The sequence below is a fragment of the Schistocerca nitens genome, chromosome 5, assembly GCF_023898315.1.
Source record: "Schistocerca nitens isolate TAMUIC-IGC-003100 chromosome 5, iqSchNite1.1, whole genome shotgun sequence".
NCBI lineage: Eukaryota > Metazoa > Arthropoda > Insecta > Orthoptera > Acrididae > Schistocerca > Schistocerca nitens.
This window is the reverse complement of record NC_064618.1, coordinates 348,636,579-348,659,385: the sequence shown is the minus strand read 5'-3', so window position 1 is coordinate 348,659,385 and position 22,807 is coordinate 348,636,579. Positions and strand designations below refer to the sequence as shown.

General features: G+C 47.6%; 1 protein-coding gene across 1 annotated transcript in view; it reads left to right on the top strand.

The window, feature by feature from the left end:
- The window catches only part of LOC126260443 (juvenile hormone acid O-methyltransferase-like), a 70,033-nt gene extending 48,019 nt beyond the window's left edge, over positions 1-22,014 (top strand). Inside the window, exon 5 of the mRNA XM_049957772.1 lies at positions 21,833-22,014. Within this exon, the coding sequence (XP_049813729.1) occupies positions 21,833-22,014 (182 nt within the window). The remainder of the gene's footprint in view (positions 1-21,832) is intronic.
- Positions 22,015-22,807: the final 793 nt, after the last annotated feature.

Below are 22,807 nucleotides of genomic sequence, written 5' to 3'. Positions count from 1 at the left end.
CGGTTCTAGGCGCTTCAGTCCGGAACCGCGCGACTGCTACGGTCGCAGGTTCGAATCCTGCCTTGGGCATGTATGTGTGTAATGTCCTTAGGTTAGTTAGGTTTAAGTAGTTCTAAGTTCTAGGGGAGTAATGAGCTGAGATGTTAAGTCCCATAGTGCTCAGAGCCATTTGTACCATTTTTTTTTTGTAAACCTTTTGTTAAAGGTTTCCACACTGTCGTCTTTGGCAACCGAAGTTCTAGATCTTCTTTCTGAACAGATTTCTTAGGTCTACGAAAGTAAGATGCTCTGGCAAGGTCAACATCCCTTAAAAGCTCTTTAGGTCATCCGGTGCTTTTCCCTTTACACATATATCCGGTCATTTCGAATTGACCATGATATTGGCGGATGCTTTTGCTAGACAGAGGGTGACAATTAAACTTTAAACAAAACGCACGTTGAAGTGAAACTGCAGATTCACTCTTAGCAAACTGTAGAATACAAAACGCGTCTCGCTCTAGCATCGCCATTTTGGGAATGTGGCGTACATGGCTCTGATAGTGGGAAAACAACAAGGCAGTACTCGTGCATGCACTCATATAAAACAGATTTACGTTACATTTTAATTGTGACCTTGAACGAACAGTCTACAAGGCTTATGGTTAGTACTAACAAAATTTACTACTGGGTCCTTCTTTCGTGGACACCCGTACTATATTTAAGGTCAACAGTTGCATTGGGTTGGTGTGTAAGTTCTAGCTTTTTTCTGTTAGTTTAATAAACACAACAGATAGCTGTAATGGCGACTTTAACCTTAAGTAATACACAAATAAAAAAAAGTTTGTATCATCTCGGTCCCAAGAGTTCCGGAACCTGTACAGAAAATTGGAATAGAGATCAACATAAACATCATTTCCGCCATTTTTATTGCTCATGAAAACCACACACTGCATGTTGTATCACCATACAGGGAGACCTTCAGAGGTGGTGGTCCAGATTGCTGTACACACCGGTACCTCTAATACCCAGTAGCATGTCCTCTTGCACTGATGTATGCCTGTATTCGTCGTGGCGTACTATCCACAAGTTCATCAAGGCACTGTTGGTCCAAATTGTCCCACTCCTCAATGGCGATTCGGCATGGATCCCTCAGAGTAGTTTATGGATTACGTCGTCCATAAACAGCCGTTTTCAACCTATCCCAGGCATGTTCGATAGGGTTCATGTCTGGAGAACATGCTGGCCACTCTAGTCGAGCGATGTCGTTATCCTGAAGGAAGTCATTCACAAGATGTGCACGATGAGACCGTTAATTGTCGTTCATGAAGACGAATGCCTCGACAATATGCTGCCGGTATGGTTGCACTATCGTATCGTACAGCCGTTATGGCGTCTTCCATGACCACCAGTAGCGTACGTCGGTCCCACATAATGCAACCTCAAAACATCAGGGAACCTCCGCCTTGCTGCATTCGCTGGACAGTGTGTCTAAGACGTTCAGCCTGACCGGGTTGCCACCATACAGGTCTTCGACAATTGTCTAGTTGAGGGCATATGCGACTCTCACCGGTGAAGAGAACGTGATGCCAATCCTGAGTGGTCCATGCGGCATGTTGTTGGACCCATCTGTACAGAGTTGCATGGCGTCGTGGTTGATGTGTTGGCAGAAGAGCCAACACCGTGTTGCTAGAGGAGGCCGAAATGCACGCGTTTAAGCTCACGCAGACTGGCATGAGGTCTGGAACAGTTAAAGTAGTTGAGTCTAATAAATAAAGTACGAAGCTCTTGGAATACTTAACTTTAATCCACAATTGCAGAACATCGCTCTTGTTGATACATGAATTATAATCTCAATATAAACTGGTAATGGCGCCTTGCTAGGTCGTAGCAAATGACGTAGCTGAAGGCTGTGCTAACTATCGTCTCGGCAAATGAGAGCGTACTTGTCATTGATCCATCTGTGGCAAAGTCTGCTGTACAACTGGGACGAGTGCTAGGACGTCTCTCTAGACCTGCCGTGTGGCGGCGTTCGGTCTGCAATCACTGACAGTGGCGACACGCGGGTCCGACGTATACTAACGGACCGCGGCCGATTTAAAGGCTACCACCTAGCAAGTGTGGTGTCTGGCGGTGACACCACAGTGGTTGCAAAGATGGACCTCGAGATGGACGTCGGGTGCGAAATCATGCAGACTACTGCGTGCAGTTTGAGTCGTAACACGACGTCCTGTGGCGTTCTTGTCAGGGTTCCTCCGAGCCATAATCCGTAGGTAGCGATCATCCACTGCACCCTTGGGCGGCCTGAGCGAGGCATGTCATCGACAGTTCCTGTCTCTTTGTATCTCTCTGTATCTCCCCCATGTCCGAACAACATCACTTTGGTTCACTCCGAGACGCCTGGACAGTTCCCTTGTTGAGAACCCTTCCTGGCACAAAGTAACAATGCGGACGCGTTCGAACCATGGTATTGACCGTCTAGGCATAGTTGAACTACAGACAACACGAGCCGTGTATCTCCTTCCTGGTGGAATGACTGGAACTGTTTGGCTGTGGGACACCCTCCGTCTAATAGGAGCTGCTCATGCATGGTTGTTTACGTCTTGGGGTGGGTCTAGTGACATCTCTGAACAGTCAAAGGGATTGTGTCTGTGATACAATATCCACAGTCAGCGTCTATCTTCAGGGAACCGGGGTGATGCAAAACTTTTTTTGATGTATGTATATCCTCCTTCACTGTTTACAACAGTCCGCTAGCACTGAGATAACTCTTCGATCCAGCAACTGTGGAACCGACGTGGTTTTGAGGCGGAGATCTCGTCGAGCCATGTTCGTAATGCGTTTCCATCCAGAAAGGAAGTTGTTTGAAGTTTGATCGATGTAGTTCGTAAAAGGTGAAAATCTTAGGGCGCAAGATCAGCTGGATAAAGTGGGTGCGCAATGACTTCCCAACACAACTTCTGCATATTGCTTTTTTGTCAATCTAACAGAATGCATCCATGTGTTGCCGTGGAGTAGAATCAATTCACGCAGTCTTTCTGGACGTTGTTCTTGGATTACGTGTGCAAGACGTATCAGTTGTTGATAATAGATGGTTTCAAAATGGTTCAAATGGCTTTGAGCACTATGGGACTTAACTTCTGAGGTCATCAGTCCCTGAGAACTTAGAACTACTTCAACCTTTCTAACCTAAGGACATCACACACTTCCATGCCAGAGACATTATTCGAACCTGCGACCGTAGCGGTCGCGCGGTTCCAGACTGTAGCTCCTAGAACCGCTCGGCTACCCCGGCCGGCCTGATAATAGATGTCAGCAGTGATGGTTACACCTCGGGGAAGCAATTCGTGGTACACCACACCGTCACTGTTGCACCAGATAAATAACATTATCTTTTGCAGGTGCGCACAGTTACTTCCAGTTACTTCTATATGGAATTGGAGCTTGGTTTGGGCTCAACCATTCCTTTCTTTTCGTTACGATAGCATAAAGACATCATTTCTCGTCACCAGTAACGATACACGATAGGACTGGTCAGTGTTGTTCATGAGCCACTTACTGACGAGCAAGCAGAGACGCACGTATGGCCCCCCACTGATTTTTTTGATTTTGATTTACTGGATGCAGTACCCGTACACCCGATTTTTGAAGCTTCCTCATCGCGTAGTGGTGGAATAATCACTTTTCATCACATATGACAGTGACGTGAATAATTGTGGATTAATGCGTTTAACCCATCTTCATCAAACTCTAAAGGTCTCCCTGAAGGTAGAGGGTCACTAATGTCAAAACGACCCTTCTTAAACCGAGAAAACCATTTTCTTGCTGTGCTCTGTCCAGTGGCATTATCCCCATACACGACGGAAATGTTTTTGGCTGCCTCCGCTGCTGTCACGCCTCTATTGAACTCAAACAGATGTATATGTCGGAAATGTTCCGATTTCTCCCTTTGGCACTTCATTTTCTAGCGCCCACAGCTCCACTCACTACTCAAAACGACAAAATGACAGTATGTAAACTTGAATAGTAACAGTAAATAAGAACGTTGTGACTAGGGCCACCTGTCGGGCAGACCGTTCGCCTGGTGCAAGTCTTTCGATTTAACGTCACTTCGGCGGCTTGCGCGTCGATGGGGATGAAATGATGATGGTTAGGACAACACAACACCCAGTCCCTAAGCGGAGAATATCTACGGCCCACCCGGGAATCGAACCCGGATCCTTAGGATTGACATTCTGTCGCGCTGACCACTTTTTTTTCCCTCCTGCTTACATGGCAGACGCTCTATCCATCTTTCTTTTTTTTTAGCATATTCTGTCTTCTTCCCTTTTTTATTTTTAGTAACATTTATTGAACAAACTATATATATATATATATATATATATATATATATATATATATATATATATAAGGCGGTTAGTAGACCCGCAACCGAGCACCTCCCCAGGCGGCGGATAGGGGAATGCCTCCTAGATAAAGGTGGTACCGAGGAAATGAAATACTCGGGACGGACCAAAACTACTAGTAGCGTCTGTTCCCACAGTGGGCGGCTACAAAAGGCGTCTGCTCCACATGTCAGTGGCGGCCTCAACCAACCTCCTGATCTGGAAAGTCAGGTTGTAGTCGGCAGCATGCCATACATCCAACTACTAAACGTCATGATGGTACAACGAGAAAAATCTCATTACCCCGGGCCCCAGTCAATAGACTGGGATCGTCGTGAGCATCGGATTCCGGGGGCTCAAGGACATCATGAGAAGAATCGGAGCTTCTCAAACTCCCTCAAGACCAAACGCAAACACTACATCGGCACACTCAACGTGAACACACTGATGAAGACAGGAAAGATGAAACAACTGACAGACACTCTCGAAAAATTTCAAATCAAAATATGTGCACTGCAAGAAACACGATTCACAGACGAAGACCATTTCAACACGGAGAATTTCAGAATATACAAAGGAAAACCATCGAGACAACTGAAAAACCTAAGGCTTTTTGGCACAGGATTTGCAGTACACAGGTCCATCACGGACAGCATAATCGACTTTTCGTCACCAAACGAAAGAATCAGCACCATCACAGTGAAATCAGCCAATAAATCCTACACAATAATTAACGAACATGCACCGACCAATGACTACAACAGGAAAAACCCGGACGAAGTTGATGACTTCTGGACGACAATGGAAGAAACTATCAGAAAAATTCCTGCACATGGAGTCAAAATAATACTGGGAGACTTCAACGCTAAACTCGGAAAAGAAAAGATATACAGACATATCACAGGAAAACATACTCCACACAAGGACACCAACAAAAGCGGAAAACATGTGATAGACTTTTGCAAAAGCCACGACCTCGCCATTATGTGAACAAAATTCAAGAAACCAACACGAAAACTTGCCACGTGGAAATTACCCATCGGAAAGCAAGAACTACAAATCGACCACGTAATAGTCCAGAAAGCCTCACAAAAAGAAATTTTGAACATAGACACCCGTAAAGGCTACTTCGACTCAGACCACCACCTACTACAGATCAGGAATCGTCTTTTGCCCAAGAAAAAGCTCCATAAGAACAAAATTGTTAGACCAGATCCAGAATACGTTACTTTAAACCAGACACAAATATTACACAAAATTAAAATGGAGAAAACGACAGACTGGACACAACTTTCGCGAAGAATCCGAGAGGCCATGAAACTAGTACAAGCAACACGCACACGCAAACACCGTTGGTGGAACCACACATGTGGCCAAGCTATTGACCAACGAATCAGTGCATGGAAAAAATTTAGTAGCCATAAATCCCAAGAGAATTGGAGGAACTTCTTGAAAACACAGAAGCAATCAAGCAAAATCATTCGCAGTGAAAAACGACAGTATGACAAACGGCGACTGACAGAGATTGAATCGGAGTTCATGAAGAACAATACAAGAAACTTCTACAGAACGTTCAGAGAAAATATGACTGGATATCAACCACCCAACTTGTGCTAAAGAAGACCGGATGGAACCCTAGAAACCAATACCAAAAACAATTGTGACATTCTGGCAAAGTACTTTGAAAAACTGCTCAACACGGACCCCCCTATGGAAGAAATGATGACAGAAACGAGCACATACAATCCAGATAGTGAACTTCCAAACTCTAGAAGAAGTTAAAGAAATAATGAAGTCACTCAAGAATCGTAGAGCACCAGGAGAAGATGGCATCATCGCGGAAATCTGGAAGTTACAAGATCCAGAACTCACCAAAGACATCCACAGGATCTTGGAAGACATCTGGAAGACCATGAAAATTCCTGACAACTGGAAAACTGCCCTGATACACCCACTACGCAAAAAAGGTGACAAGACTGACCCGAACAACTACAGAGGAATATCCCTACTACCGGTCACATACAAGATCCTCTCTAAAGCTTTACTGAACAGACTAGAATGCCAGACCGACCACTTGATTGGGGAATACCAAGCAGGCTTCCGTAAAGGGCGGTCTTGTGCGGAACAAATTTGGAACCTGAAAATCATTTTACAACACAAACAGAACCTGATCATTACCTTCGTTGACTTCAAAAAGGCGTACGACTCTATCGACCGGAAAACTCTCTTCAAAATTCCAGCAGAATACAAAGTAGAGAACAGAACACGGGCTATCATAGAGCAAATTTTAACCAACACAACCTCCAAAGTAAAGTTCTTTGGTGAACTATCAGAGCCCTTTGAAATTCGCACAGGTGTCCGACAAGGCGATGGCCTCTCACCTCTCCTTTTCAATCTGGTGTTAGATAAGGTCATAAAAGAATGGGAAACATCACAACGGGGGATAACCTTAGGAAACCTACAGATTAAATGTCTGGCTTTTGCAGACGATTTGGCGATTGTCACGAAATGTATAAAGGAAACAAAAGCCGCTATTGAAAAACTGCACGAAATTGCTTCCAAAACTGGACTACAGATCTCTTACGAAAAGACACAGTTTATGAGCACAAAGAAACTCTCATCTCTGAACACAAAGTATGGCACGATTTACAAAACGGCAAACTTCAAATACCTCGGTGAAACACTACAAATGAGTGGACATAACAGAGACTCAAACGAAGAAAGACTAAACTGGACAAGGCATACAAAGTAGTGTGGAATCATTACAACAAGAAGTCTATCTCACAAAAAGCCAAATTGCGCCATTACGACACGGTGGTGCTCCCCGAGGCACTATATGCAGCAGAGACCACACTAATCCTAGGGCATACACGTATCAGACAATTAGAAAAAGTAGAACGGAAAATACTTAGGAAAATATTTGGCGCAACTAACAACAATGGAATATGGATCAAGAAACCTACAGAGGAACTGTACAAACATACGGAGACAATCACAGAAAAGATTAGAAAACGCAGACTACAATCCTATGGACACCTATACAGAATGCCATCACACAGGCTGACCAAACAGATCTTTGACTGGGTAACCACTAGAAACAACAAATGGGTGGCAGAGGTAGAAAACGACCTGAACCAACTCAACATAACAGCAGACACAATAAACGACAGAATAAAATTCAGAAACATCATTAAGAAAAGTAAACTACATGAGATACAATGTGACAAACGAACAGGCATAAAATGGACCGAAGAACGCAAGCAAGATCACGGCCAGAAGATGAAAGAAATATGGGCAACCGAAAAGGCAATCAAGATGAAGCCGAAGACACAAAGCCGACAAAAAGCATGGACAGAGGACCGGAAAAAGAAACACAGCGAGCGAGTGAGGGAAGTTTGGGCAGCAAGGAAGGCAGCAAAAGGAACTGGCCATGTAGTTTAGTCCAAATGCGCTCTTTAAGGGCAAAACACCAAATATATATGCAAGAGTTCTTCGAGGTACCATTTAAACATATACAAATGACTGTTAGTTAAACAAAAAATATTAGAAAAACATAAAATACAACAAATTATAACATATTCTGTCTTCCTTTTTTTTTATTTGTGTTTTGGTCGATGTATGAGAACGTGGATAAGGGTGTTGCATCATATGACAGATAGACATGGCACACCCCAACTTTGAGGGAGGTCAAGGAAGACGCTGCGGAGATAACCGGCAAAAGTTTGTCGGTAAGATGGTTTTCGGGTGAGGGTGCTATGTGCGGTCACAACTTTGTACCAGAAGTCAAGGACTGTATGCGGGCCACTCTGAAAAAGGTATACTAAAGCCTGTCCTCGAAACCAGATTAGGGTATGGTGCTTAGCAAGAGGGTAGTGAAATGTCTGGGGCAACAACAGGAAATCCGGTGTTACAGTTGTTGGAGGGGCACGGAGGTAAAAGCCCACGATTCGTTGGATGAGGAGCCATATGTTTCGTTTCAGGGGGCACGTAAGACGGTGCTCGTCGGTGTCTTGGAGATGACAGTCAGGGCAGAGTGGGGAGGTGGCCAGTCCTATGCGATAAAGTTGACTATTAGTCGGGACTTTGCCGTAGACTAAAACATACCAGAGTTCAGACACAGACGACGGTAAAAAGGGTGCATGCACACACCCCCAAACCCTGAGTACAAGCTCTCTACGTGTTATACATGCAGAAAATTGTGGCCACAATTTTCTCATGTAGAAAAGTCATTAACAACATATTGGAAATGTAGTACTGGAGAACACCGAGATTCTGGTACCGCGTGCCGCGGCATTTGAATCCGCGCCAGACGTCATGGACGTCGAAGACCCCTAGAGGTCTCTGCACGTTCGCGCCGTAAGCTGTGGCGGCGCGCGCCTCCTGGCCCGCTTTTAGTGTGAGGGCGCCACAGTGGAACTCCTGGTTCCAGCGGCCAATAGCGGCGCCCCCGATAGAATACTTAACCACTTGCCTCGCTATCTCCCCCCCCCCCCCCCCCCCCGAGTCCTTTTGTATTCCCCTCCTCTGCCTTCCCCACTCCCTGTCGCGTCTGCTCAGCACCTCCCACCCCTCTTATGGGTTCTCATCCTCCATTGGCTCCTTTCCCCCCTCCCCCTTCGCTTTTCCTCTCCTTCCCCCCTTTTTTATTTTCCCATCATCTGTCCAGTTTCCCCACACCTGCTCTCGGCTGTGGTATGTCATATTTGTGCCAACTTTTTAGTGCAGTGTTCAAGTGAATGTTCACTGTTGTTCGTCTTTCCACAGTGTTGCGAACAGAAATCATGCTGTCGCTGGGTGTGAATTTTATACCTCTTGCGAACAGAAACCAGACTGTCGCCATGTATTTAACTGTCGGTCTATTATTTTTCTGCTTCCTGTGTGTTTTATTAGCATCATCATCCCTTTGTTCTATGTTTTAAGTCCCACGATTTTCCGTCATGTTACCATTTAAGTCTCCGATTTTATCGCCTGTTTTTATTATTTATTATCTTCATATTTTTAAAACAAATTCTGTAGGCTGAAGAGCGGCATACTAAGCTGTTGCCAGCCCGCCCCCTTCGGGGGGAATCGAAACTCAATAAAGGAAAGAAAATAAAATTAAAAAAAGCTCCGCCAGCAGTCTAACATCGCATGCGTCTCAGGACATATCGCCTCAGACAGTGTATTGACTTCCGTGTTTCTATTCCAGTGGACGTGGTTGCCTTGTTTCTTTTTTTTTTTTGTTTAAAATAATTCTTTATTTCAACATCTATAATATTTATACAAAAGGAACCCACCACCTTAATGATTAGTGGGTCATAACAATACTACAATGTTATATATTCAGCAGCTATTTTCATTATTATTACAATGGTACTATGTTTATTATTGTGAGCTACAAACAGGATACAATACAGGGTAATAGGCAGACTACAGCTATTAATCTATACTACTTGCTAATTGTTAGTTTTCTTACCTACTTGTTAATTCCTAACTGCCTGCAGCGTTACAGGAGTGTCAGCGTAGATATAAACCTACTACTTTAGGCCCTGCTCATCGAGCTAATCCCGATGAGCATGCCCCTGACACTGGGCAGGCCAATATTGTTTGTCGCTGCAGGTTCCTAACTTAATATCTATATCTAAAGCTACAACTACTGTACTAACCTACGTCAATTCCGGTGCTTTTGGTCTAGATTAGTGTACCCCGGTCCCCCTAGTCCTGCACGTGGCGGATTGCAACTGAAAAGTCGACCTGTCCACGCACAGGCGGTATAGGATCAGGGTAATTGGACACGTTCGGTATTTGTCGTTAGTCGTGAAAGTCCCTCAAGTATGCTGTCAGTACTTTCCGTGATACCTCGTTTGCCAGTCTATTTAAAGTTTCAAAAGTTTCTTCATGTCTCAATAGGTCATATGTATTGTTATGTGGAAGCTGTTGTCTTAGTGTCACTGCTACATCATCGAAAAGGGGGCACTCGTAAACCACATGGTCGGGAGTGCCCTCCGAAACGCCACAGTCACACTCGGGTGTAGCCTTTTCCCCGAACCGACACAAGTATGTCGGGTAGGGCTCATGACCAGTGAGAAAGTGTATTAGACACCGCGTTGGCTCGAAGTACTTCATCCCTAACCTTTCTTTAACATTTGGCAGGAACCCAAAGGTTCTTCTGCCAGTTTCTTCCGTTTCTCAGGACTGCTGCCATAAGTCCTCACCCCTTCTGCGTATTTCTCCCTTGTCCCTCACCAGTGCTCCCAGGATATTCTCTATTTTCGTGTTGTTCCCCTTCTTAACCCAATACCATGCTGCTCGCTCCCGTATTTTTATATCTAAAGGACAGAGCCCCATTATTATTAATAGTGCACTTCCTGGGGATGTTCTGTACGCCCCTATAGATCTTAATAGCATGTTTCTTTGGACTCTTCTCACTGCCATGGCAGGCACCACCCTCGTGAGCCTATGTGCCCAGACTCCCAATCCGTAATCCACTATTGATGTTAATATACTATTATGATACAGCTGGATTAGGTGTGGTGGAAGGTGAAATCGTTTGTGGCCTATGGAAGTGAGGTTGTTTAGTACTTGTAGTGCTTTTTGGGTTACAGGCTCAATGTGCCTTCCAAAGTTCCACCTTTCATCGATGTTGACGCCCAAGTAGCGAGTCTCTTGTCGTCTTATAACTGGTGAGCCTCCGATTCTGACTGTAGCGTTCCTTACCAGCTGTCCCTTCAGTAATAAGTACGTCGATTTTGTTGGTGAGATCGTCATCTTAGTATTTGTACACCACAGTTGTAATTTGGTCATTGCTCTGTCTATTTTTGGCTCAATGTCCTCACGGCTCCGGCCGTCGACCAGCAGGAGGTCATCTGCGTAGGCTATCACCTCTAGCACTTCTTCACTCTGCTGCAGACTATCTAAAAGCGGTTCCATATGGATGTCCCAGAACAGGGGACCTAAGACGGAACTCTGGGGACATCCCTTAGTTATAGTTTTTCCTACTCTACCGCTAGGGGATGATAGCCAGACCTCCCGCCCTTCACAATAGCTCCTCAGACAACCATATAGCAACCCTGGACACTCCTTCTCTCGCAAGCAGGAGAAGAGCGAAGGCCACCACAGGTTGTCAAAGGCGCCACTGATGTCAACCATGATGCCAACAACGTACTTGTATGGGGTAGAGCCGCAGACCTCAGCCGCCAGAGCGATCGCATCAGTTGCCGATCGCCCCGGCCTGAAGCCAAACTGCCCGCCACTCATCCCGCACAGCACTCGGTGTGCAGTGTCTGTCAGCTAGCAATTTCTCAAGTAATTTCCCAAAGATGTCCAGTAGGCAGATCGGTCTATAGGACTTGACATCCGCTGGGTCCTTGTCGGGTCCCTTTTTGATGATCACAACGTTTGCCTCTTCCCAGATTTTCGGGAATTTTCCCTGTCTTAGGCACTCATTGTATAACTGGGTTAGTGGCGCCACCAGTTGGGGTGCCAGGAACTGTACCACCTCCGCCACAATGCCGTCTGGGCCGGGGGCTTTCCCTGTTTTTAGTGCTTTGATGTGGCCAGCCACCTCCTCTTCAGAGAAGGGGTAGATTGCCCTGTTGTTAGCTATTCTGTCCAGATCTTGATTTCGTAGCTGGGACTGGCCTTCCGTATCGCTGGCCTCATCGTCATCAGGCAGCAGGGATCGGAGAAGGACCTCAGCAGTCTCCTGCCAGGACTCCGTCATCCCATCCCCGTGCCTGACCGTTGATAGCATCATTGGGGAACGGATCTTTTCCCTTACTAATTTGTAGGGTACTCCTCAAGGATCCAAGACCAACTGGTCCAGCACAAATCTTTCCCAACTGTGTATTCTGACCTCTTTCAGTTCTTTTTGAAATTTCTCTTTTGCCTCCCGGTATTGCAGTAACCATCGTTGCTTTTCCCACCAGACGACACTACGCTGGTAGTGCCTCCTCAGCCTTCTGACAGACTGACGCATTTCCTCAAGTTCAGCTGACCATGGTGACGGGGAGGCCGCCATGGCCCTCCTCCTGGTTGGAACAGCAGCCTTTACCGCTCTAGTAACTGCACCCACCAGTTCTTCGGCCCGCTTGTCTATGTCCAGGTCCTGTTGTGCGTCACCTTCTGGCAATGGAGGAACGTCGCACTCTCTCGCTAGTCTCTCCCAGTCAGCTCTCTTGAAGTTCAAATGCAACTCCCACCCCGTGGCCCAGAGACACCCTCTATTCCCTAGGCTGAACATAATAAGATTATGGTCACTTGTTGTAGCGTTCTCTTTAACTTCCCAGTTCTGGATGAAGTTGGCAGTATTTGGTGTAACTAGCGTTACATCTATATTGGTGCCGAGGCCTCCTCCCGCCGCATAGGTGGGAGGGTTGCCAGGTCTATTTGCAACCACAAGTTGTAAAGCCATAATCATATCCTCCACTTTTTCGCCATTTTCATCTCTTGTGCCACTGTACCATAGGGGGGATTCTGCATTTATGTCGGCTGTTATAACCAGTTTGCGTACCCGCAACGCCATGGCTACTCTTGTTAGGTGATCCAGATGTTGTTCAATATTGTCTCCATATTGAAAATACGAGTACATCCGCCGTTGGATAAGCAGCTGCAGCAGCAAGTCGTATACTCCTAGCTCACTCATCTGTTACATAGTTTAATTCTTAATTTCTTTGCGTGTTTTTGGTACTTGCATTGTTTAATTCATAAATTTCGGGCGTATTATACACTCCTGGAAATGGAAAAAAGAACACATTGACACCGGTGTGTCAGACCCACCATACTTGCTCCGGACACTGCGAGAGGGCTGTACAAGCAATGATCACACGCACGGCACAGCGGACACACCAGGAACCGCGGTGTTGGCCGTCGAATGGCGCTAGCTGCGCAGCATTTGTGCACCGCCGCCGTCAGTGTCAGCCAGTTTGCCGTGGCATACGGAGCTCCATCGCAGTCTTTAACACTGGTAGCATGCCGCGACAGCGTGGACGTGAACCGTATGTGCAGTTGACGGACTTTGAGCGAGGGCGTATAGTGGGCATGCGGGAGGCCGGGTGGACGTACCGCCGAATTGCTCAACACGTGGGGCGTGAGGTCTCCACAGTACATCGATGTTGTCGCCAGTGGTCGGCGGAAGGTGCACGTGCCCGTCGACCTGGGACCGGACCGCAGCGACGCACGGATGCACGCCAAGACCGTAGGATCCTACGCAGTGCCGTAGGGGACCGCACCGCCACTTCCCAGCAAATTAGGGACACTGTTGCTCCTGGGGTATCGGCGAGGACCATTCGCAACCGTCTCCATGAAGCTGGGCTACGGTCCCGCACACCGTTAGGCCGTCTTCCGCTCACGCCCCAACATCGTGCAGCCCGCCTCCAGTGGTGTCGCGACAGGCGTGAATGGAGGGAGGAATGGAGACGTGTCGTCTTCAGCGATGAGAGTCGCTTCTGCCTTGGTGCCAATGATGGTCGTATGCGTGTTTGGCGCCGTGCAGGTGAGCGCCACAATCAGGACTGCATACGACCGAGGCACACAGGGCCAATACCGGGCATCATGGTGTGGGGGGCGATCTCCTACACTGGCCGTACACCACTGGTGATCGTCGAGGGGACACTGAATAGTGCACGGTACATCCAAACCGTCATCGAACCCATCGTTCTACCATTCCTAGACCGGCAAGGGAACTTGCTGTTCCAACAGGAAAATGCACGTCCGCATGTATCCCGTGCCACCCAACGTGCTCTAGAAGGTGTACGTCAACTACCCTGGCCAGCAAGATCTCCGGATCTGTCCCCCATTGAGCATGTTTGGGACTGGATGAAGCGTCGTCTCACGCGGTCTGCACGTCCAGCACGAACGCTGGTCCAACTGAGGCGCCAGGTGGAAATGGCATGGCAAGCCGTTCCACAGGACTACATCCAGCATCTCTACGATCGTCTCCATGGGAGAATAGCAGCCTGCATTGCTGCGAAAGGTGGATATACACTGTACTAGTGCCGACATTGTGCATGCTCTGTTGCCTGTGTCTATGTGCCTGTGGTCCTGTCAGTGTGATCATGTGATGTATCTGACCCCAGGAATGTGTCAATAAAGTTTCCCCTTCCTGGGACAATGAATTCACGGTGTTCTTATTTCAATTTCCAGGAGTGTAGTATTTGAGAGTTGTAGCATCGCGGTTTAGTACCTGAATAGTGTAAAATCGCGTAGTCTCCTTCCGCCACCGAGCAGTGTGTCAGCAGTGCGCAAGTAGCAGCATTACTGCATTTACTAGGCAATCTTGTATTTTAATAACCGTTTAAATTTTGTGTCGATTTGTTTGCGCTCTCTGTTGATTAGTTCAGACGTTCTTTGCACAACAGATTTTAGCATGGATAGGGACTGCAACTGCTGTGTCCGGATGCAGGCTGAGTTGGCATCCCTTCGCTCCCAGCTTCAGGCAGTGTTGGCTTCGGTCACACAGCTTGAGGCTGTTGCCAATGGGCATCACTGTGGGGGTCCGTATGGGGGTTTGTCGGGGACGGCCAGCTCGTCCCACGCATCCCCCGATCGGACTACGACTGTGGTTGCCCGGGATACTGCCCGCATTGAGGCTGATCCCTCACCTGTGGTAGAGTGGGAGGTCGTCTCAAGGTGTGGCAGGGGGAGAAAGACATTCCGGAGGGCTGAACGGAAGGCCTCTCCAGTTTGTCTGACGAACCGGTTTCAGGCTCTGTCTCAGGCTGATACTGACCTTCGGCCTGACATGGCTGCTTGTCCTGTTCCAGAGGTTGCCCCTCAGTCTGCAAGATCCGGGCGGTCGTAGAGGGTGGGCTTACTGGTAGTTGGGAGCTCAAACGTCAGGCGCGTAATGGGGCCCCTTAGGGAAATGGCAGCAAGAGAGGGGAAGAAAACCAATGTGCACTCCGTGTGCATACCGGGGGGAGTTATTCCAGATGTGGAAAGGGTCCTTCCGGATGCCATGAAGGGTACAGGGTGCACCCATCTGCAGGTGGTCGCTCATGTCGGCACCAATGATGTGTGTCGCTATGGATCGGAGGAAATCCTCTCTGGCTTCCGGCGGCTATCCAATTTGGTGAAGACTGCCAGTCTCGCTAGCGGGATGAAAGCAGAGCTCACCATCTGTAGCATCGTCGACAGGACTGACTGCGGACCTTTGGTACAGAGCCGAGTGGAGGGTCTGAATCAGAGGCTGAGACGGTTCTGCGACCGTGGGGGCTGCAGATTCCTCGACTTGCGCCATAGGGTGGTGGGGTTTCGGGTTCTGCTGGATAGGTCAGGAGTCCACTACACGCAACAAGCGGCTACACGGGTAGCAGGGGTTGTGTGGCGTGGGCAGGGCGGTTTTTTAGGTTAGATGGCCTTGGGCAAGTACAGATAGGGCAACAGCCTCAACGGGTGCGGGGCAAAGTCAGGACATGAGGGGACCAAGCAGCAATCGGTATTGTAATTGTAAACTGTCGAAGCTGCGTTGGTAAAGTACCGGAACTTCAAGCGCTGATAGAAAGCACCGAAGCTGAAATCGTTATAGGTACAGAAAGCTGGCTGAAGCCAGAGATAAATTCTGCCGAAATTTTTACAAAGGTACAGACGGTGTTTAGAAAGGATAGATTGCATGCAACCGGTGGTGGAGTGTTCGTCGCTGTTAGTAGTAGTTTATCCTGTAGTGAAGTAGAAGTGTATAGTTCCTGTGAATTATTATGGGTGGAGGTTACACTCAACAACCGAGCTAGGTTAATAATTGGCTCCTTTTACCGACCTCCCGACTCAGCAGCGTTAGTGGCAGAACAACTGAGAGAAAATTTGGAATACATTTCACATAAATTTCCTCAGCATGTTATAGTCTTAGGTGGAGATTTCAATTTACCAGATATAGACTGGGACACTCAGATGTTTAGGACGGGTGGTAGGGACAGAGCATCGAGTGACATTATACTGAGTGCACTATCCGAAAATTACCTCGATAGGTAAACAGAGAACCGACTCGTGGAGATAACATCTTGGACCTACTGATAACAAACAGACCCGAACTTTTCGACTCTGTATGTGCAGAACAGGGAATCAGTGATCATAAGGCCGTTGCAGCATCCCTGAATATGGAAGTTAATAGGAATATAAAAAAAGGAAGGAAGGTTTATCTGTTTAGCAAGAGTAACAGAAGGCAGATTTCAGACTACCTAACAGATCAAAACGAAAATTTCTGTTCCGACACTGACAATGTTGAGTGTTTATGGAAAAAGTTCAAGGCAATCGTAAAATGCGTTTTAGACAGGTACGTGCCGAGTAAAACTGTGAGGGACGGGAAAAACCCACCGTGGTACAACAACAAAGTTAGGAAACTACTGCGAAAGCAAAGAGAGCTTCACTCCAAGTTTAAACGCAGCCAAAACCTCTCAGACAAACAGAAGCTAAACGATGTCAAAGTTAGCGTAAGGAGGGCTATGCGTGAAGCGTTCAGTGAATTCGAAAGTAAAATTCTGTGTACCGACTTGACAGAAAATCCTAGGAAGTTCCGGTCTTACGTTAAATCAGTAAGTGGCTCGAAACCGCATATCCAGACACTCCAGGATGATGATGGCATTGAAACAGAGGATGACACGCGTAAAGCTGAAATACTAAACAACTTTTTCCAAAGCTGTTTCACAGAGGAACACTGCACTGCAGTTCCTTCTCTAAATCCTCGCACAAACGAAAAAATGGCTGACATCGAAATAAGTGTCCAAGGAATAGAAAAGCAACTGGAATCACTCAACAGAGGAAAGTCCACTGGACCTGACGGGATACCAATTCGATTCTACACAGAGTACGCGAAAGAACTTGCCCCCCTTCTAACAGCCGTGTACCGCAAGTCTCTAGAGGAACGGAGGGTTCAAAATGATTGGAAAAGAGCACAGGTAGTCCCAGTCTTCAAGAAGGGTCGTCGAGCAGATGCGCAAAACTATAGACATATATCTCTGACGTCGATGTGTTGTAGAATTTTAGAACATGTTTTTTGCTCGAGTATCATGTTGTTTTTGGAAACATAGAATCTACTATGTAGGAATCAACATGGATTCCGGAAACAGCGATCGTGTGAGACCCAACTCGCTTTATTTGTTCATGAGACCCAGAAAATATTAGATACAGGCTCCCAGTAGATGCTATTTTTCTTGACTTCCGGAAGGCGTTCGATACAGTTCCGCACTGTCGCCTGATAAACAAAGTAAGAGCCTACGGAATATCAGACCAGCTGTGTGGCTGGATTGAAGAGTTTTTAGCAAACAGAACACAGCATGTTGTTATCAATGGAGAGACGTCTACAGACGTTAAAGTAACCTCTGGCGTGCCACAGGGGAGTGTTATGGGACCATTGCTTTTCACAATATACATAAATAACCTAGTAGATAGCGTCGGAAGTTCCATGCGGCTTTTCGCGGATGATGCTGTAGTATACAGAGAAGTTGCAGCATTAGAAAATTGTAGCGAAATGCAGGAAGATCTGCAGCGTGTAGGCACTTGCTGCAGGGAGTGGCAACTGTCCCTTAACATAGACAAATGTAATGTATTGCGAATACATAGAAAGAAGGATCCTTTATTGTTTGATTATATGATAGCGGAACAAACACTGGTAGCAGTAACTTCTGTAAAATATCTGGGAGTATGCGTGTGGAACGATTTGAAGTGGAATGATCATATAAAATTAATTGTTGGTAAGGCGGGTACCAGGTTGAGATTCATTGGGAGAGTGCTTAGAAAATGTAGTCCATCAAGAAAGGAGGTGGCTTACAAAACACTCGTTCGACCTATACCTGAGTATTGCTCATCAGTGTTGGATCCATACCAGATCGGGTTGACGGAGGAGGCAGAGAAGGTACAAAGAAGAGCGGCGCGTTTCGCCACAGGGTTATTTGGTAACCGTGATAGCGTTACGGAGATGTTTAATAAACTCAAGTGGCAGACTCTGCAAGAGAGGCGCTCTGCATCGCGGTGTAGCTTGCTCGCCAGGTTTCGAGAGGGTGCGTTTCTGGATGAGGTATCGAATATATTGCTTCCCCCTACATATACCTCCCGAGGAGATCACGAATGTAAAATTAGAGAGATTAGAGCGCACACGGAGGCTTTCAGACAGTCGTTCTTCCCGCGAACCATACACGACTGGAACAGGAAAGGGAGGTAATGACAGTGGCACGTAAAGTGCCCTCCGCCACACACCGTTGGGTGGCTTGCGGAGTATAAATGTAGATGTAGATGTAGATTTATAGAGGTTATAATTCCCATGGGAGCCTGTACCTCCACGACGTTGCAGTGGCTGGTGGAAAATTGTGCGAGTGTTGTTACACGTAGAGACTGGTTTGTAATGATAATTACCGCTTTGGGGGCGTCCCCACTACTAGCTATTTGCCATGTAGCGGCTGCAAATGAAAGTTTCCCAGCTTGAGAGTACGGCTCCTGTAAGCAGAGTTCGTCAAGCCTCTTCTCCTCCACCTCCCTTCGGAGCTCCTGCATCACAAGTCTGCTGTTATGCGTGTTTAGTTGTCCAACAGTTAGTTTAGTCATTATGGAAGTAAGTATGCATTCTGTCGTCAGGCCAAGTCTTGCTCCAATCAAAGGCGATTCGACCGTGAGCTAGGACTGATTAAATGTAGATGTCGTCTAGGTCAAATTTCTCCCCACGTCTCTCAAACACTTTCTTGAGTAAGTCTCGCAGGGCTCCGAAGTCGGTAGGAAGGTTCACTGACTTCAAGTGTATTCTATCTACAGCCTCCATTACCGAGAAGGTGACCTTTCTTCCATTCTCATGTCCTACCCGGACCACATGTCGTAAGGCAGTGGTCAGGATAGCTGGCTGCTCCAATCTTGCCAGTTGCATTGTAAATTCAATGTTGGGATACACCCTAACCGGGTCTACAGGCGGTAGCCTGATTACTGGGGTATCTGCCACGGTTGGGTTTGCACTGGTGCTTGTAACTGTACTTTCTTGGAGTGGTTGTCGTTTGGTATGTTTAGGTTCGTGAGTAGGGGCCAGGGAGGCCGCCACCACCACAGGATGCTTCTGCCGTTGTAGATCTTTATTCGGCCATTCTCCCCGGTTTGGGGAAGGGGGAGCTGTGTTCTTTTCCGGGAAATCAGTTTGCATACATTTGTCCACCATAAAGGGATCTGTTTGAATTTCATTCTCTACTGTCGTAATTTTTACGGTGCCCGAAAGCGACCTTAAAAATTCCCTAAATCTGTTAGCCCTCACAGCATCCCTCCTTCTTTTACTCGGGGACTTGTGTTTAAGCATCCTGTTAACTGAGCCCTGCTCAGCCATAGTCAATTCTAGAAATGAGGCGTTGTTCTAGCATCCGGCTAGTGGGGCAATTCCGTCCCGTGGCACCACAGGATTTCTTCCCACGATTTTTACACGGGATGCAGACCCCTGTTGCTTTACATTCCTTGCGGTTGTGTCCACTCTCGCCACACCTGGAGCAGGCCGACCACCTGGTGCAGTGCCTTAGAATGTGGTCCAGGTCGCCACAATTGTGGCAGCGAGGTACCACGATATAGTCTCTGGTGTTAATGGCGTGAAAGCCTACATATAGTCTGCCCATTGATCTTATTCTTTTCCACAATTGCGCAGAGACCTCGGCCACGTGATGCACCACATCACGATCTCGAGGCCCTGTTTTGAATTTCAACTTGAAAGAGTTTTTAAATTCCTGTTCGTCCACGTCATGGAAATTTTGTGTTCTAATTGTGTCATGTAGCTCCTCATTCGTCATCACTGTAGGTGCATCATATAGTATTATTAGTGGGTTTATCTTTCTGGGTGGTTCACATCTCACAACTGAATTTAGTTTTTGATTATTTAATAGTTTTTCTTTGTCCTCCTCACTAGCAACTTCCACAGTTACAGAGTTTCTGCTGGGCTTAACTTTCTTAATCTTAATTTATCCTTGACTGTATTCTTTTAACACTAGTATCTTGGCCAGGCAGGGTCCTCAAGAAGACTGCCGTATCTGACCGTTTTACAACTCTTTCAATGGTGTCTTTGGTTGAGATTTGTTTAGTTGGCGCCTGTGCAGCCACAGCCGCCCAAGTCTTAGTGGGTTGCTTCCTTAGCCTTTCATTTTCTTTTTCTAACTCCAAAACGCGGCCTTCAAGTCTTGCATAAGCTATGGCCCAGGCCGATAGCTCATTCTTGATTGTATTAAGAGCCGCTTGACTAATTTTCCCGTTTTTCACATTTTGCTCTAAGAGCATGGTAATCCTTGCATGCCTCTGCGCGACACTCTCATCCTCTGCCTGTCCCATCCCGTCCTGTGGAGAGGGAGCAGACATCGTAGATGCCCGTAAAGGCGCACTCGAATCACTCGCTTCGTTTTCAGCCATCATAGGTAACGAGTGATAAAAAGATGTGGGAGCCCGTCTCTTGCCCCGGACCGGCTCCTCTGGCATGGAGGGGGGAGGGGGGGGGGGACTGCTGCAGCTCGCCCACCGACGTCGCCCCTAGGTCAAGGGCACTTCCGAGCTGCTGGGTTCAACGCGCCGTTGCCAGCGCACTGGTCCCCCTCGGTGGCCCCGTCATCGACGATTTCACGCGACGCTCCTCGGCAAGTGCACCCCGCATTCCGGAGAGGCGGATGCACCTCTCGTCCTTCGCCGCCTACTTGCCCGAGTTTCCACCTCTCGGCCAAGGACCCGCTCCTCCTCAGGTGGCGGGTCGGTCCCCCAGTCGTTCGGCGGTCTGGACCCATCTAACCTGGCCCAGGCGATGTCACCACCTCCTGGATTTGGCAGAAGACGCCCCGGTTACCCAGGGGCGCGGCGAAGCACCCTTGCCGACTCGCGCCGCGATCCCACGCCGACAAACGAAGTCGCCGGCATGCAGAGCACCTGTTGGTCTGTGCCCTGCGAACAGAAGGGACAGATGTTCGGCCCCTCGACACAGCTCCCCCTGTGCCACGCACCCTTCGCTTTCGCATCGGGTTGGGTCGCAGCTCTCCCTGTTGTCGCAAGGCAGAATGCCGAGCTTAACATCTGGCACCACGGGAAGGCGGAAAGAGCCACTTGGGAAGGAGAGGCTATGAGAGACGCGTCACTTCCCCGAGTGAGGACTGCCGCGGCACGCTCGACTGGAAGCGATACGCCCCAGTGCGAGCTTCCGTGCCTTACGGCGCGCCGGCAACGGGCGGGCCCGCGCCGAAACGCGCCGTCAAGCGGCTGACCTCTTGTTTGGTTCGTTACTCTGTTGTCTGTTCTTGTTGTGTCGTAACGTCCTCTGTTGGTCGTGTCTTTCCTCTCCCATTGTGTTGTTGTTCGCGGGCCGCTCCGCGGGTCCCGCCGCGTTTCCGTCACTATTACCTCGCGACCGTTCCGGTCGCCGTTACATCAAAATTGGACTGACAACGTTATTAAATTGAGAGAGTGGCGTGACATCTCTCAAAAACATTATGAACTTATGCATTAACCTAATATGTGACTCATGCTACACGTGCTGCTACTTGTAGACGGCATTGCTTTGTGTGTTGCAGATACAGTGAATGCAATAAACCCTTTCGTCGGCAGGATTCCCCAGCAGCTGCAGGAGGCCTTCATGCGGGACTGTGTTACAGAGGCTTACAGGACCGGCACGATACGTGCTCACAGCGTGCCTAATGGTACGGTCTATTCCCACTCATACAGTACAATGGTCGCCCACGCAATCAAGAGCTGAGCCTGCTGGCCTTTGAAGTCGTGGTGTCCAGTGGTTCGCAAGGCTTATATTTTGCTCTGATTTCCTCGTACTTTGAAACACAGCTGGTCTTTCTGTGCTGTTAGAAATCCAAGCATATTTAATATTTATTATTATTATTACTATTATCTGTGGGAACAAGAATTGAGCTGTTGTTATGAAGAGCAGAATTATCAATTATAACCCAAATAATGTACACTAAACACGGTAGGTAGGAATAATGGTTGGCAGGAGGTGAATGCATGGTCTACATTAGATATTACTAGAGAGGGAGCACAAACTTGGGCTGCAAACTGTCTGTGACACTGTGTAAAGAATCATCCTGATAGTATCTTAAAGTAGTTCAGGAAGCGACTCACCACACTATGCTACTATAGCGTTAGTTTGTCAACTTGACAACTGATAAAAGTAGCGTCTTCACTGCAATTCAGGATTAATGCCCACTTGTCTCCTAAACTGCACGTTTACCAATTGTGTTCCAGAGAGCACGACAACACTGCTGATGTGACTGAATCTGCATGGTGTTCCATATACAGTGTAACTGTGCAGTTCCAGGAACGCTAACATGGCAATAGAGCAGGGGTGGCCAAGATTTCGAAATTTCAACTCGCGAGCCACGCCAAGGCCCGAGTGCCAAAGGGCTCAGATTCACTTCTCATTTCTCCCACGGCCACGCGCCGCGCTGTCTCAGCGAGAGTGGGGGAAGGGGGGGGGGACGGGAGAAGAGAAAACAGTGAATGCGCCGCATTTAAATGGCAGTGCAGTCATACTGCAT